The sequence below is a fragment of the Saccopteryx leptura genome, chromosome 3, assembly GCF_036850995.1.
Source record: "Saccopteryx leptura isolate mSacLep1 chromosome 3, mSacLep1_pri_phased_curated, whole genome shotgun sequence".
NCBI classification, from domain to species: Eukaryota; Metazoa; Chordata; class Mammalia; order Chiroptera; family Emballonuridae; genus Saccopteryx; species Saccopteryx leptura.
In genome coordinates, this window is record NC_089505.1 from 267,226,243 (window position 1) to 267,241,913 (window position 15,671).

The 15,671-nt window shown below is 43.6% G+C and overlaps 1 protein-coding gene across 22 annotated transcripts in view; it reads left to right on the top strand.

The window, feature by feature from the left end:
* NRXN1 (neurexin 1) overlaps positions 1-15,671 on the top strand; it is a 1,251,736-nt gene that overhangs the window by 735,870 nt on the left and 500,195 nt on the right. For 3 of the 22 annotated variants that reach the window (XM_066378298.1, XM_066378301.1, XM_066378302.1), the window contains exon 1: positions 7,243-8,142. The exons of 18 other annotated variants lie outside the window; for them this stretch is intronic. In XM_066378298.1, coding sequence (XP_066234395.1) covers positions 7,893-8,142 — 250 coding nt within the window. In that variant the 5' untranslated portion in view covers positions 7,243-7,892. Of the gene's footprint in view, positions 1-7,242; positions 8,143-15,671 lie in introns of those variants that run through there. One more of the 22 variants, XM_066378299.1, reaches the window with a different exon arrangement.

The following is a 15,671-nucleotide window of genomic DNA, read 5'->3' on the forward strand; positions in this document are numbered from 1 at the left end:
CTAAAATAGGCACAGATAAATAAATGTCAATCACTTATATTTAGGGCTTCATATATTTTAGAAACTGTTTCAATTTTATTACATGTAGTGTTATAATCATATTACAGATGACAACACTAGGGCCAGGGGCTATTTAACCCAATGCCACATGAATAATAACAATCAACTCAGATTCAAACTCATAGTCTGGCACTCATCATGTGTTCTCCTCCTGCATTAAGAACACATTTAAATCAAAAGAGCATGACCTTGTATAAGAGTTTGTCAGCCACACAATTTGGTTGAGACAACTATACAAACAAAATGACGGTAATTGAAAGATGGCGTATGACTGGATGGTGGCCAAGCAGTGCTCCCAACACTTAAAGATGTAGTTATAAAGAATCTCTATGATGCTTGCTTGGTGCCTAGGCATCTAGGACATCATAAACAAAAATTTTATATAAATAAGACAAGAGAAAATATAGAGACCATAAGATGTTGCAGTCCTAAACGCTGCTAACCTTAATTGAATAAATCTGCTCATGTTTCACAAGTCAAACTGTACCCCAGGCTTTAATTGAATTTGAGTGAGTTCGGTGTCACGCTAGCTCATGTTGGGTTCCCACTGCTCCCTCTCAGTTGTTGTATTAGTTCTAGGTAGTAGCTAAACTGACAGAATTCACCAATCTAGATCTGTGACTGGGCCATGGGTAGCAGAGATGGAAGCATACTTCCAGATAAGTAAACACTTCATAAATAAATCTGATTTTTTGGCAACATTATTACTTCTGTAGGCCTTAAGTTTATCACCTGAATAATAAAGAGATTGCACTACAGCATCTCCAGGGATGCATTTAGCCCTGTGTGGGACAGCTGTGTTAGGCTTGCTTGCAGGTTTACCAGCTGCAAGCATTTTGCTTGATTAGTGCATGAGCACATGGCAGCGCCACATGTGGATCCTCTATGTGAGACTATGGGTGCTGGCGCTTAGGGGGAATGCAGATGTGCAGATTCCCTGCCCGCCACTGTGAGGGGCCATTTTTGTTGTTTGTTTTCCTGAGAGGCGATTTCCCCAGCCTGTGTGCTTGTCTGCCGTTGGGAGACTTTATTAAATGGAGTGGCCCAATGCTTTCCAGCTCTGAAGTTTCTCTAGCGTCTCCCCGAATCCAATGTGGACCTGCCTGGCCTTGGCCACAGGTATACCATCTGGCATAGTGGGCAGGGTTCAGAGCAGATTGGCATGGAGATGCAGACAGCCTTGAGGGGTGCAGAGAGGAGTGGCTATCCTGGCCCCTGTGTGGGACAGCCTATCCATGTGGTTACCCAGATGGTAGCAGATCTGGGGGAGCTGAAGGTAGCACGGACTCATAAAGCTGTGAGGGCTGCTGCCCATGCTGCCCCTCCGACTAGCAAGAGGAATGGGCCTGTGAAAGTTACCTGAACACAGATGGGGGTAGACTTAATAGCAGCTGGGGCAGATAGAGAGAAATTATATTGCAAGCCTAATAAAGTCTTGTTGGAGTTTTGGCAGCAGCTTTAATCAGAACAGAGGTTCCAGCTGATGAAAAAGTAGGGGAAGTCAGTGGCCGCGGTATCTGCCAGGAAAATGGCTGGCACTCAGGTTCCAGGATCCCCAAGACCTGTTGTCCCAGTTTAAATAGGAAGAAGGGCAAGGGTCCTTTCTACAGTGATGGGCGGGGCCAGAGACCCCATGTGAATTGGCGTGAGCATCACACCCTGGCTTTTCTTTTCTTTTTTGTGTTTTACTCTTAACACTCTTGCTCTTCTATTCTGATCTTTTCTTAGAATGCCTTTAAAGACCCGCAGTAACCCAGAAAGGTAACAGGATCAGAGGTTTGTCTTTACAACTCCATGACGACATTCTCTTCGCAGGCTCTCCCTCTTTCCTCTCTTCCAGGCCCCACTAAGAATGCAGGCAGATGAACCTGTGGGTTTGCTTACCTTTTCCTTAATGCTGACACTAGTAGAAATGCAAACTACAAGACTGACACTTTCCTCACTTTTAATTTTTGAAGGATTGGTGCTGCTTGTGGGTTTTATTATACTTCTCCTCTGTTGCTTTTAGTGTCTACTTTTTCCCTTTATTTTAAAAAGTGTAATACTGAACTGTAAGAACGTCCAATTATGTCTAAGGAAAACATGAAAAGGTTGACAGTGTCCGCCTGACAGCCATCCTGTTTCTTGAGACAGAAGAGTTGATTTTTGGAGTATGAAAAAATAATTTGAAATGACCTGTCCTTTTCTATTTCTCCCCACACACCCACCCTTTCATTCATTCTCTTCTCTCCTGTTTCTTTTGTTTTATCCACTCAGCTTTCAAAACCATCTCCCATTTTTTAACACTGTTGTCTGACTTAGGCTACCTGCCTTTTTATATTCCTCATAAATCCATTGTGAATAGACTTAAGATAATTTATGACACACAGCCATTCGGTTCTCTTGGTAAATCTCAGTAGCCACATTGGTTAGAGGCAGATGAGGGTTAACCACTGTTTCAAGAATGTCTACAAGTACAGGTCATAGGTAATGTAAGATGCAGACCAACTTCTGTTACAGAATCAGACATTCAAGTTGGCACAAAATCGTATAGCCTTTTCTGGAAGCTTGATTAAGTTCTAGCTTTTGATTCTTTTGGGTGCCTGAAAAATGACTTTTATAAAAAGGTTTTCATGAAGCAAAGATGGCAGTGTTTCAATTGCAGTGCCCAGCTCACCATCAGAAGGTGGTGACTAAGATCTGTTAGTGTCACTAATAGCACACACTTCATATGGTTTTATGATGATTAAATGAGCTAGTACATTTAAATCTCTCAGTTGTGCCACTTACAAACGTGTTCGTTCTTATTACTATTACTATTATAATGGTATCATTCCTTATAGTAGGGGGTGAAAGGCTCCTTATATTCATATAACTCTATTATGTAGAAGCAAAGCATGTCTATAAGGTATTTTGCCTAATCCACACACCTTGAATGATAATGATTTCACCAAAGGTAACCTATTTCTAACTTGCATTACACCAATTGACAAGCCATTTATTTCACCAATGCTACCCTACTTCTAGCCTACATTATAATTAATTAGCAAAGCCACATCATGATTGGAGATGATGATAATTCAAGCTTCTGGACGCCACCTCTGGTTTCTATAATTTTGGCTGAAATCCTGGAGCATAAATTTCTGATGAAGGCAACTGACTCTCCTGGGACACCGAACAATACTAGCACACACTGACATCCTACTGTCTATGCTGAAATATTTAAGAGTATATTACAGCGAGCTGGCTATGATGTCTCCTGCTACCAATTCTTTACTCATCTAAGCACAATTTTTCAATTGCTGCCTCAGTTTCCTTTAAATAATGCAGCTGCAGCCACAGGACTGACCAGCTAAAGAGACATAAAGAGTAGTCATAGCTTTATTTGCTTTGCCAAGATTAGGCATGTATTTACTCACAAAACTTTTCTCCACTCTCTGTACAGAGAATCACTCCTTGTTCCATCAAATTACAACCATTTATAATAAATATTGCAGCATCCATATCTGAGCATCTACCCTAGAACCTCTTAGGTATTGCAAAGGTGCCCTAGACATCTGCCTGAATCACTACAGCTACACTTCCTTCTTACAAGGAAGCCATAAATACTTCTTCTTTAGCTCTAGAGACTCTAGTAAAACTGAGATTTCTAGCCTCTCCTTTTCATAACCTGGCCTTTATCTCCCAAGGCCCCAGACAATGAGAGACAGACACAGGAGCCTCTTCTTCATTGAGTTTTCTTGGGAATGTTCAGTAAAATGGTCTATACTTATTCTATTTCTGTGGCTGTAATTTATACAAATAACTCTCTAAAGTTCCAGCCCCATCCTTCCCTATTATTCAAGACAACAAATATAATCAATCCTCATTAGTCATAGATATGAACTCACCTCCTTACTAAAATCTGTAGATTCTAAATCAGCACATGTGGCACTACACTGGTCATTAACACACATGTATAGAGTGGGCAAAAAATCTGAGTCCCTGATGCCCACGTTCCCAACTGAGGTCAAACAAAGCAACACTCAGCCTTAGTGTTTCAGCTCCTGTATTATAAACAAGTGACTTCTTTGTGGTCTATTTAGTGGCATGTTTTTCACTTTTTCTGTGTGTGCTTTTTGTTGATGGTTTTGCTGTTTAAGATGGCCACTAAACATAATGCTGAAGTGCTAACAATCCTGAGCCGAAGGCTGTGGCATGCCTTATGGAGAGAATAGATATTAGATAATCTTCATTCAGGTGTGAGTTACATTGACGTCAGCTGTGAGTTCAATGTTAATGAATCAACAGATATATTAAATGTTTTTAAACAGAGAAACACAAAAACAATATTATATATTGATTAGTTGATGAAATGTTGTGACCAGAGACTTGCATGAACCTAACTCCTAGGAATATTAGTTCAGTATTTGCTAATTCAGTGTTCATGCTGACTTTATCAACCATAGCTACTGAGAATAATGAGAATTAACAGTATGCTCTAAGAGACTAACTTACATTTCACATAATGCTGGGCACTAGAGGGAGTACAAATAAAGATTGAACTCTTCTCTCCTTCAGAAATTCATGTTTTTGGGAGGAGAGAACAAATTAACACTATATATGAGGGCATGGGAGAAAAATGCAGTGCTCTACATTGCCTATAGATGAAAGGGATGAATGAATTGTGCAGGCTAATCAGCTCAATATTTAGACCTAATGGGAGGAAAGACATAATGCCTTAATTGTGGGGAGCATTTGATATATTTTAAAACACTCTCACATTAAATATTGCATTATATCCTTCCTGCCCTGTGGGATTCTTAGGAAAGATAGGAACATGACTATTTTATAAAGGAAGCCATGGAGCCTCAGGGAGAGGCTAAGTAACTAATCTGACATAACCAGTAAATGGCAGTGCCAAGAATGCAGCACAGGTTCCCTAAATCCTAATCCACTGCTCTTTCCATATTAACACTGTGAAATGTCAAATTCAGAATATGAACCTAGAGTCCTAAAACCATACTGTGAGGGTGATTATCCTCTTCATTTCCTTTGGAAGCTTTACTTGATATTTCAAAAGTGAATAATCACACCCATGACTAGTGAAAGAAAATGCATATGCAAAATAATAATAATAAAATAGGGAATGGTCTGGGGATAAGGGTGGCAACAGGACACAGTGGAAGGTGCTAGGTTTGGGTTCTTTTGATTTTTGAGCAGCTGGGGGAAGTTGGAAAATACAGTGTATTGAAGTAAATAAAACACCTTCTCTAGGGTGGCTATTTCAATTAGTGCACTAAAGAATTTTCTTATCTTTTTGGCCCTGGCTGGTTGGCTCAGTGGTAGAGCATGGCCGGTGTGTGGAAGTCCCAGGTTTGATTCCTGGTCAGGGCACACAGGAGAAGTGCCCATCTGCTTCTCCACCCTTTCCCCTCTCCTTCCTCTCTGTCTTTCTCTTTCCCTCCCATAGCCAAGGTTCCACTGGAGCAAAGTTGGCCTGGGCACTGAGGATGGCTCCATGGCCTCTGCCTCGGGCACTAGAATGGCTCTAGCCACAATGGAGCAGTGCCCCAGAGGGGCCAGGCATCATCCCCTGGTGGGCATACCGGGTGGATCCTGGTTGGGTACATGCGGGAGTCTGTGCCTCCCCGCTTCTAACTTTGGAAAAATACAAAAAAAAAAAAGAGAGAGAATTATCTTTTTAGTAGAATGACAAACTTTTGACAGAAACATGAGATGATGAATTACTATAGGTTCGATTTTGTGGTCCCCTGACAGTTACGGAGTAACCACCAGAGTCCCTGGGTTATCCCTCTGAGTGGAATATGAAAAAATATCAAAGTGTAAATGGACACTTGGGTGAATGGGTGATTTGAGTTAAATCCTATAATTACTTTTTTTTTCCTAATATGTGTTTTTATATTTGTAAGAATATAAGAAGCCTATCAAAGTAGTGCCTATTGGGAGTTGATTCTCTTTCTCTTTAAATAGAAATTAAAAAAAAAATGTCCAGTCACTAGACATGCTATAGTTTTTATCATCATTTGGAAACTGGAGGTGTTTTCAAACTGTAATCTGAAATCTTAACTGCCAGCCTGCAGTGGCTGTGGTCTTCCTTGCCAAGTTCATTTGCTGTGCTTGCTAGCTTTTTAAATTTTTAGATGTGTATTGGCTTTGCTGTTTTTTCACCCAGGACACACAGATTCCAGTTAAAGACACTGCATTTCACCAATGGAATATCAATGTCCTCTCTTTCTTGGGGGCACTGGATTTAGGAATTTTTGTTTCTTGATGCTGTTTCCCTTATGAGAAAGAATGAGAGAAAGGCAGGACTCTTCCATTATAAAAGATCACCACAGCTGGGCTTCTATAAAGATCTTGTGAGTTCTTACATATCCCTACAATGTGTAACTGTAACACAAGCAAACTCATTCATACTGTTTCTCTGCTGTCCTCTCTCCCACTCAGCCCCTTTCTCCCTTTCATCCCCCCTTTTCTGTCCACCCCTCAGCTGCCACAGTCACTCATCCTTTTCCCCCCTGTGTGTTTTGGTTCCCTGGACTTTCACTGCCTTCTGAGATATGACACTGTAGTGGGAACGAGGACTTTTTGTTATGAGTAATATCTGTAATTAACAAATCATCAGAACTGATGCTTGAGTCCATGGTGTCAAGCCATATTTAGCAGATTGGGTTTGAACACCTGGCAGAACAAGTTTGGTCCAATAAAAAGAGCCGAATTCTTCCCCGTTTAAGAGCTCTCAGGACACTGGTTACATCTAAACCACAGGGGTAGGGGAAGGGTGCTTGCCGTTTGCCATTGTAATTCAGACGGAGGGATCACCTGGCAGAGGAGGGAGAGTTGCTTTTTAGGTGTTCCCCGCATCGCCGTACACGTGTCCCTTTGATGCGTGGAGAATGCGTGAGCGAGGCAAAGCAGGGCGATCTTTGTGGGAAGCTGGACCAGCCTCCCTTGTTACATAGGCTCGTCCTCTGCATTGCATCCCAGCTTCAGTGATTTGCTGTTTGGAGACTGCAGATTTGCATAGAGCCCCTCGCTCCGCCAGCGTGTGTGGTATTTTTCTTTTCTTTTTTTTTTTCTGTTTCCCTTCCACTCGCCTGCTTCCTCGTTTCCTCAGCCGTCTTTCCCGCGCTCGATCCCCACTTCCTTCATAAGGGTGCACTCTTGCCTCGGAAGCCCTCGCCGGGTGTGTCAGGAGGCGGCGGGCTGCTATCGCCTCGGGAGCAGCAGGCGATGCGCGCCGCTGCTCCGCGCGCTGCCCGCGGGAGGCTGGCACGAGCCGGCGAGCCGGCCGGGGCGGAATGGAGCGAAGGGGCGCCTGGATTCCATGGGGTCTGCGTCTTCCTTGAAAGGAGGTTGGGCCGGCGAAGTGGCCTCCCAAGTCCCCACACACAATGCTAAATGGATTTACATAGTGGATTCTTGGTGGATGGCTGTCAAGTAGAAGTGAGGACCCTCCGGGAGGAGCCTTAAACAATTTCCCCTCTGCCAGCCTCTGGCACGCACTCGCGCCGAAACTCTTTGGGAGTACCGCTGGAGAACCTGGAGCCCTGGAAGCCTGGGAGCAACTGCCCGCCCCGCACTTGCTGTTCTCGGGGGCTGCCTTCCCGGACAAGTCCCCCGTCAGCTGCATTTACCTCGGCTATGTTTCGGATTCTTTGGGGCACAAGGCACGGCAGACTCCAGGATCCCGAGAAGACTGTCCGGAGGAGGGAGAGGATGGGTGCTCTGGCTTGGTGAGGCTGCGCCCCGCAGCCCACCCTGAGCCGCCTGCTCCCCGGTGCCCTCTCCCCTCCCTGCGCCCCAAACTTTGCCTCCCGTGGCGGCTGCCCCTCAGTGGGCGCCCCGCCATGTACCAGAGGATGCTCCGGTGCGGCGCAGAACTGGGCTCGGCCGGGAGCGGCAGCGGCAGTGGAGGCGCAGGGGGGCGCCTGGTCCTGCTCTGGATTGTCCCGCTCACCCTCAGCGGCCTTGTAGGAGTGGCATGGGGGGCGTCCAGTTTGGGAGCGCACCACATCCACCATTTCCATGGCAGCAGCAAGCATCATTCAGTGCCTATTGCAATCTACAGGTCACCGGCATCCTTGCGAGGCGGACACGGTGGGTCTGAGATGCCAAGTTCTCGCGGTTTACTCCCTTGCTCCCCTCCTTCAACCCCGTGCTCTCTTTTCAGACCCCAAGGCTCTGAGAAACGGGAGCGCCAGAACGGGAGGTGCATTTGGGTGTGCTTGGTGGGAGCCACTTATCTCTTTGAAGACAATAGAAAAAGGATGGGGGAAGGCATCTAGTGTGTCTGGTGGGGGTGGGAGGGGCGTTTCTTGTAGGGGTGCTGGGAGAGACATGGGGCGCCTATTCAAGGACCGGTCCTGGCCAAGCCCCTGGGCCCCGCGGGAAAGGGGCGTTACTAGCCAGAAGGTCAGTCGGTGTGGCTGATGGGGCGCAGAGCTCAGCTAAGGGGCCTGAGCGCCAGTGAGAGGAGGGCTCTGCAGAACCTTTTGTCTGTGCTGTGTGCTGCCCCACCTCCTGCCCATTTCCCCTGGCCTGGTGGAGGGAGAGGTTCCAGACCGCACACACCTCCAAACTGTGCCCAGACTGCAGTGGCAGTGAAGCGCCTTGGGTCCTGGGACTCACTCAACAGGAGGCCAGTCCCTTTTGCCCCTACCCCACCTCTTCCCTTAATTGGAGAAGAGAGCAGGGTAACTGAGGCTGGCCAGCCCCTACCAGGCTCAGAGAAGACCTCTGAACACCATCTCCTGATCCCCCTTTCCCCACCCCCCACACATATACGCTTATTTTTCTTGGTGATTGGATTGAGCTATTTTCTAAATACAGCAGGGACATTGGCTTGGCTACCCAAACCCATTTCCCCCGAGGATCATGCCTGAAGGCTATACTCTAAGGGATAAAGGATATCCTGTTCTAGCCTTCTTCAGCTTAGTGCTTCCCACAAAGGGCTGGTGGGCCAATACTGGCTGGTGTAAGTCAGGAGGTCTGCTTGGAGGAGGAGAATTTAAATCAAAACTGTAGCTATTCTCTTCAGCCTGGGTTCTTTTGTAAAGAGCAAATTGTGAAGAAAAGTGTTACTGGGCAGGTTACTTCTCCAGGGTGGCCAGAAATGTAAGGCAGGGTTCCTCTCATCTTCAGATGAAAGTCTATTTCAAATTCCCTGAACTGACAATAAATAAAATAGAAACTGTTTTTGTGGATCTCTCCCCACTCCCGGTGTCTCCCCCAGTGTACAATCCACTGCTTTAAAAAGCAGGGCACAATTTGTTGTGCACACTCTTTCTTATATCTCACTCCCTTCCTTTCTTTGCAGGACCCCTCCCTCTTTCTGACTTTGTTCAGCTCTGTACCCTCTGTCCTGCTCTCTAAGTAATTCCTCTCCCCTGAGCAGCTGCTGGTTATACCAGAAACCCCCCCCCCCCCCCTCCCCGCCTTGCTCAGGGAGAGGCTTTCTACCTGGGGACAATTCTGGTTAAATATGAGAAGCCACAGCCTAATTTAACTGGGGAGAGAACAATTCCCGTTAGCAACTCCTTTTCAGGAGTGCGGTGGAGACACACCTCAAGAATTCTTGCCCTTTCTTCTCTCAGTTCCTTCTCAAGGATTTTCTCCAGTTAAGAGTGGCTAGGATGGAGACAGAAGTGATGCCCCACATAGGGTCTTCTTAGCTAAGAGGAACAGAGAGGATAGATCCCTTTGCACCAGTAAGGAATCTCTTTGCTTTCACCACTTGCTCCCAGTAGTCTAGAAGCCTGCTGCTCTATTACCTGGGTACATTTCTCACCCACTGCCCTGCCTTTGCGCAGAATTGTGAGCCCCAGGGGAGGGAGGCGAGCTATGGCACAGGAGTGGCAGACCAAGCGTGGGTGGGTGCGCAGATGGGGTTAGGCGAGGGGGTGGGGCGCCTAATTGTGCCAGTGGGAAGCGCTTGGCTAATAATCTCATATACATATTCACTTCTTTGCTGTGGCTCTGCTTCTCCCGGGAGATGTGGCGGAGGACTAGGGAGAGCGCCTGGGGATACGGGAAAGGAGGACACCAAGGGGGCCCTGCCGCAGAGCCGGCACTCCTTTCCCCTTCCCGCTGCCGCTCTCCCCGCTCGGGCGCCGTCTGCTGGCCTTCCCAGACATTCCTTTCCCTCCGCAGCAGTGATTGTCTCTGCCTGTGAATGAAAAACCAGGCGCATCTATCATTGAAAAAGAGAAGGATAGAAGGAAAGTAGGGAACATTGTATGCGAGCAGCTCTTGGTGTCAGTCTTTTGGGTCAGAGAACTTTTTCTTTCCTTCTAAGGTTCTGTTGTTTGTTTTTGAAACTACCCCCCCCACACACACACACACACTTTTGGTGGAAGCTTTCTGATTGTTCTTTTAAATCTAAGTAGCAAACTTACCAACCTCTGCCAAATAAAATCCTGTGTTAATTTTTTCCACTTCATTCCCTTCTCTGGGATAGAGGGAATTAACTCTGGCTAGAGTACAATCAAGCAACATTCAGGATGAAGTAACCCTCAGGGTGGAGGAGGGAGGGAGGTGAGTGTGATGAAGAGGCAGAGGGGCAGAGATCAGGGCAGGCAGGGTGATGGCTTAAAATAAACCTAATGAGAAAGGGGTGATATTGCATTTGTTGGGTCAGTAAACTGCCTCAATATTCAGCTAATTAGACTAAGGGCCCATAAGGAAATAATCTTTAAGCCTAATAGATGAGGGTGAAGGGAAGCACAAAGGTGAATGACAACATGATAAATCCCTGGCTGAAAATCAAGGCAAGTAAATGAGATGTAGTTCCAAATTTGAGACTATTGCAAGTATACATATATAGACGAACAAATGAACCAGCCTGTTTGCATTAGAATTTCTTGGCTTCATAGACATTGTTCCCATAATAGGGAAGGCATATATATGCTTGAAAGTGTAAAAGATCATGCATGGTGTATTTAGGAGGACAGAATCGAGTCTACCCTCTGTGTTTTGAAAACTGCAGGGTTGACTATCCAGGTTCATTCTTCTTCATTTTCTCATCACGCCATGCTTCATTTGCACTATTATGAGGTGTCACTTACAAGGATTGCAGGGTGCTGAAAGTGCTCATGGCTACCCTCGAGCATCTTTGTGCAAGCTGACCCAGTTGCAGAAATTATGATGAGATTTTTTTTAAAAAATGCATATGAGAAGCAGGTTTTGAGATCTCTGCAAGATCCCGTTATATTTTGCATGTACTTAAACACATAAGTGATAAAGATAACTCGTAGAAAAATTTTATTTTCCTAGTTGAATAAACAGTGAACTGTGTGACTGTAAATGATAACAAAGCAAGCCTGCTTGTAATTAAGAATGCTTCTTACAGCCAGCAAGAGTTGAGAATAGATCCGTGTGCTCATTTAGTATTGCTTTAGTGAGGTACCATATGTGCTGAGCATAGAATGATGTCAGTGCAATACTCAGGTTCCCATCTTTGCTCCTGGCTTCCCTAAGTACCTCTGCCTAGCTTCAAAATTTAGCTTAGAGCCTCTCAATAATTTCAGGAGATAAAGGAATGAGAAAAGCCATCGCAAAACTGAGCACACCAGTGCCAGCCGTTCTCCTCTCACAAATATGAGCTCCGGAAATTATATTGCCATGATTAGCTTATACTGTTAAAGGGCGAAAGGGCTTTCCCAGAAGGGAACTTTAACAGATTTTAAAAGTGTGGCTTGTAATTGAAGTAGCCCAGTGCTGTTATATAAGGATAATAATATCTTGCATTTATAATGTTTCTCTTTCTGAGGCACTTTTGTACACATACTAAACTTCTAAAAGGACTGCTGTGTTTTGAAGAGAGTTGTGATATGATTTTCCTCATAGGTATACTGAGGCATACTACAGAAGTGCCAAAAAATAGAGCCAAATCTCCAATAAGAGTCAAAGAGGAATTAGAATCAAGGCTTCATGGCCTATTGCCCAGAGCAATTCCATGAGTTCACAGATTTTTACACTGGAACTGAGAGGGTCCTGCATGTGCTTTAATGATTGATCTCTTAGAGTGGAAATTATTACAAGGCACGGGGCAGAGAATTTTGCTTCCAGCATGTATGAACAATAATGGATATTGTAAGGAAAGCTGATGGCACCTGACTGGTGCCCCACTGATCACTTCATTGATTCAGCTGGGGAGGTTTTTGTTTTTCTTTTGTTTTTCTCAGAAGCAAGAGGTTGCTGTTTGATAGCACTGATCCTTTTGCTCTTTTGTCTGGCAACCTAGAGAGTTAGCAAAACCTTTCACTATATATTGAACTTTGCTGCATTAAAGAACAATTTAGCTTTTTTTTTTTTGGTAATTAATTCATATATATGACCCAGAACATTTTTGGCTATGCATATTCTGCTATAATAGACATCCCTACCCCACACCTCTTCCTTAATTGGCTTCTTCAACAAAAAATGTGCATCATTGCAATGCAATTTTAGGCAAGATTGCCAGCTATTATTTCTGGAAGTATCTTTGAATCAATCATGGGCCAAGTAATTCAGGACTCTAGGGTAATATTTGGTTGTCCCTAACTTTAATATATTTATTCCTCAGATTGTCCATTCATTTATTCTGTAAATATAGAAAATGTGCATGTTTTTGTTTTTGGGTACCATGGAAGGCCAGATAATAATGAAGATAATGCGAATAAAAGTTAGAGGGGAGGAGTCAAGATACTGAAGACATGACCATCAAAAATGTTTACAATTTAATTCTAAAAATTCAAGTTCTTGTTAGAAAGAGTTAATCTTTAAACAAACAAACAAAACTTACTCTTTATAAACAAAAGGCACAAATCTTATGTATATGTAGCAATTATCTGGGACTCGATATGAAATGACCTGATAAAAAGATCTACATAGTAAAATTTATCTACACACTTTATATTGTTGTTTAATATTAATACTCTATTAAGAGGTCCTTGCACAATTGCTTTCTACCACATTGTGGCATATATTTCCTTTAACAAAATCTTTAATTTTTCTAATAGTGGTATAGCTTGTTTTGCAAATGTATTTAAGACTGGTGATTCACTGATTTAACTTTACACTAATGTATAAATAATTGAGGCAGCTTGGTCTAGTTGAGGATATTTTCAGAAACATGGCTGTGTGAAAATTTGGCCACTGCCCATACATTGTGTAAATTTACTAAGCCACTTATCCTCACTAAGATTGTTCTCTCATTTCATAAAATAAAAACATACTGAATTACATCTAGTGAAAAATGAAACCATGAGTTTAATAAGTGCCCAGATTATAATAGGCCCCTAATAAATGATTTTTTAAAAAAAATAGATTTTTAGGTTGTTTCCACATGTTGGCACTTTGAGGAGTGCTACCATGATTTCAGGTCTTTTTAAGTTTTTCTGAGGAGCTCCTATACTGTTTTTCATAGTGGCTGTACCATTTTCTGTTCACAATTTTACAAAGGTTCCATTTTCTTCACATCTTCATCTAAACTTGTCTTTTTGGTAATAGCGATTCAAACAGGTGTGAGGTGATATCTCCTTGTGGTTTTCACTGAATGGATAAAGATAATGTGGTATAGACATGCAATGGAATATTAATCTTAGAAAAGAAGGAAATTCTGCAGTATGTGATAACATCCATGGACCCTGAGGACATTATCCTGAGTGAAGTAAGTCAGTTACGGCAAGACAAATGCTACATGATTCCACTTATACAAGGTATTTGAGCCCTGGCCGGTTGGCTCAGCGGTAGAGCGTCGGCCTGGCGTGCGGGGGACCCAGGTTCGATTCCCGGCCAGGGCACATAGGAGAAGCGCCCATTTGCTTCTCCACCCCCACCCCCCTCCTTCCTCTCTGTCTCTCTCTTCCCCTCCTGCAGCCAAGGCTCCATTGGAGCAAAGATGGCCCGTGCACTGGGGATGGCTCCTTGGCCTCTGCCCCAGGCGCTAGAGTGGCTCTGGTCGCGGCAGAGCGACCCCCCCGGAGGGGCAGAGCATCACCCCCTGGTGGGCAGAGCGTAGCCCCTGGTGGGCGTGCCGGGTGGATCCCGGTCGGTGGGGCGCATGCGGGAGTCTGTCTGACTGTCTCTCCTCGTTTCCAGCTTCAGAAAATTAAAAAAACAAACAAAAAAAAAAAAACACAAAAAAAACCCCAAGGTATTTGAAATAGTCAAACTCATAGAATCAGAAAGGGGAATGGTGGTTGCCAGGGGCTGGGAAAAGAGGAAATAAGTTGATCATCAATGGAGCCTAAAGTTTCAATTACACAAGATGATTAAGTTCTGCAGATCTGCTATACAAGACACTGTGCCTGTAATTAAGAATTTTCTACATGCACTTTAAAAATTAAGAGGGTAGATCTCATGTTAATGTTTCTTCCACAATAAAATAATTTGAAAGAAGACATTTCAGAGAGACAATGCATATAGAAAACAGACCTTGAAATCTGGAAACCAGAGTTCTAGTTTGAATTCAGCTAATTATTAACTGTGTAACTTCTGGGATTCATTCACGGCTTTGAACATCAGTTCCCAGACAGAACTTTGTTCTAAAGATTTGAGAAGCATATTCCTCTCATTTTATAGATGTGAATACCGAGCTCTAAATAATTTAGGTGAACTGTACTCATAGAGTCACAGCTAATTAGTAGCAGAGTTCGAAGTAGAAGCCATTTCTTCTAACTCATCTTCCTCTTCATTTAGAATACTCTTCCAGGAAGCCTATGTTCCAATAGTGAGAAGGGTCTGTACTGATATATCCACAGTTCCACCTGAATCCTGTATAACTTAACATAGTTCTTCTTAGGTGGCTAACTGAGATTAGAACCTTGGTGTTTGGGAGGGGAATAGAGCAACCTAACTCAGAAAAAACCTTCTTTGCTGTGCTGTTGTTCATCACCTAGTCAGCCATCAATGCCTCATTTACACTACATTGTGTACCTGTTTTTAATGAAAGTCAGTTTTTGAGTTGTTAATGTTCTCTAATAATAAGCATGGCTTTTTATACTGTTTTGTAATTCATATGTGTGCTTGTTTTATTTTTTTAATTAAACTAAGATCATTTCCAACTTTGAGTTCTAAGATTCCTTTAGTACTAAAGATTTCTGATAATTCTAAATGCTCTTTTTTGTCTTTCCTAGAGGCTTATTGATTCTAAACAAATTGTAACTAGAGCTATTTTAGAAAAGATTGTATTTGGGCTTCTTAAGCCATCTCGTTTTCCTCATCATTAGTTATAGGTTGTTTACTTAGGTAAATAATTACCATAGTATGCAGGTCAGGCTCAGGGTACCCAACTAGTACTTACCTCTTAACATTGGTCCTCAGGAATGTCACTTAGAAGAGCACCTGCTTTATGTCCTTGGCCTTTTGCCCCAGCCTTTTCGGTTCGTGTAAGGGCCCAGGTCAGCAAACTGCGGCTCGAGAGCCACATGTGGTTTTTTGGCCCCTTGAGTGTGGCTCTTCCACAAAATACCACATGTGGGCGCTCGATAAGGAATGTACCTACCTATATATATAGTTTAAGTTTTAAAAATTTGGCCCTCTAAAGAAATTTCAATCGTTGTACTGTTGATATTTGGCTCTGTTGACTAATGAGTTTGCCGACCCCTAGTAGAGTGTAGAATACTTCTCCACATAGAAATTGATAA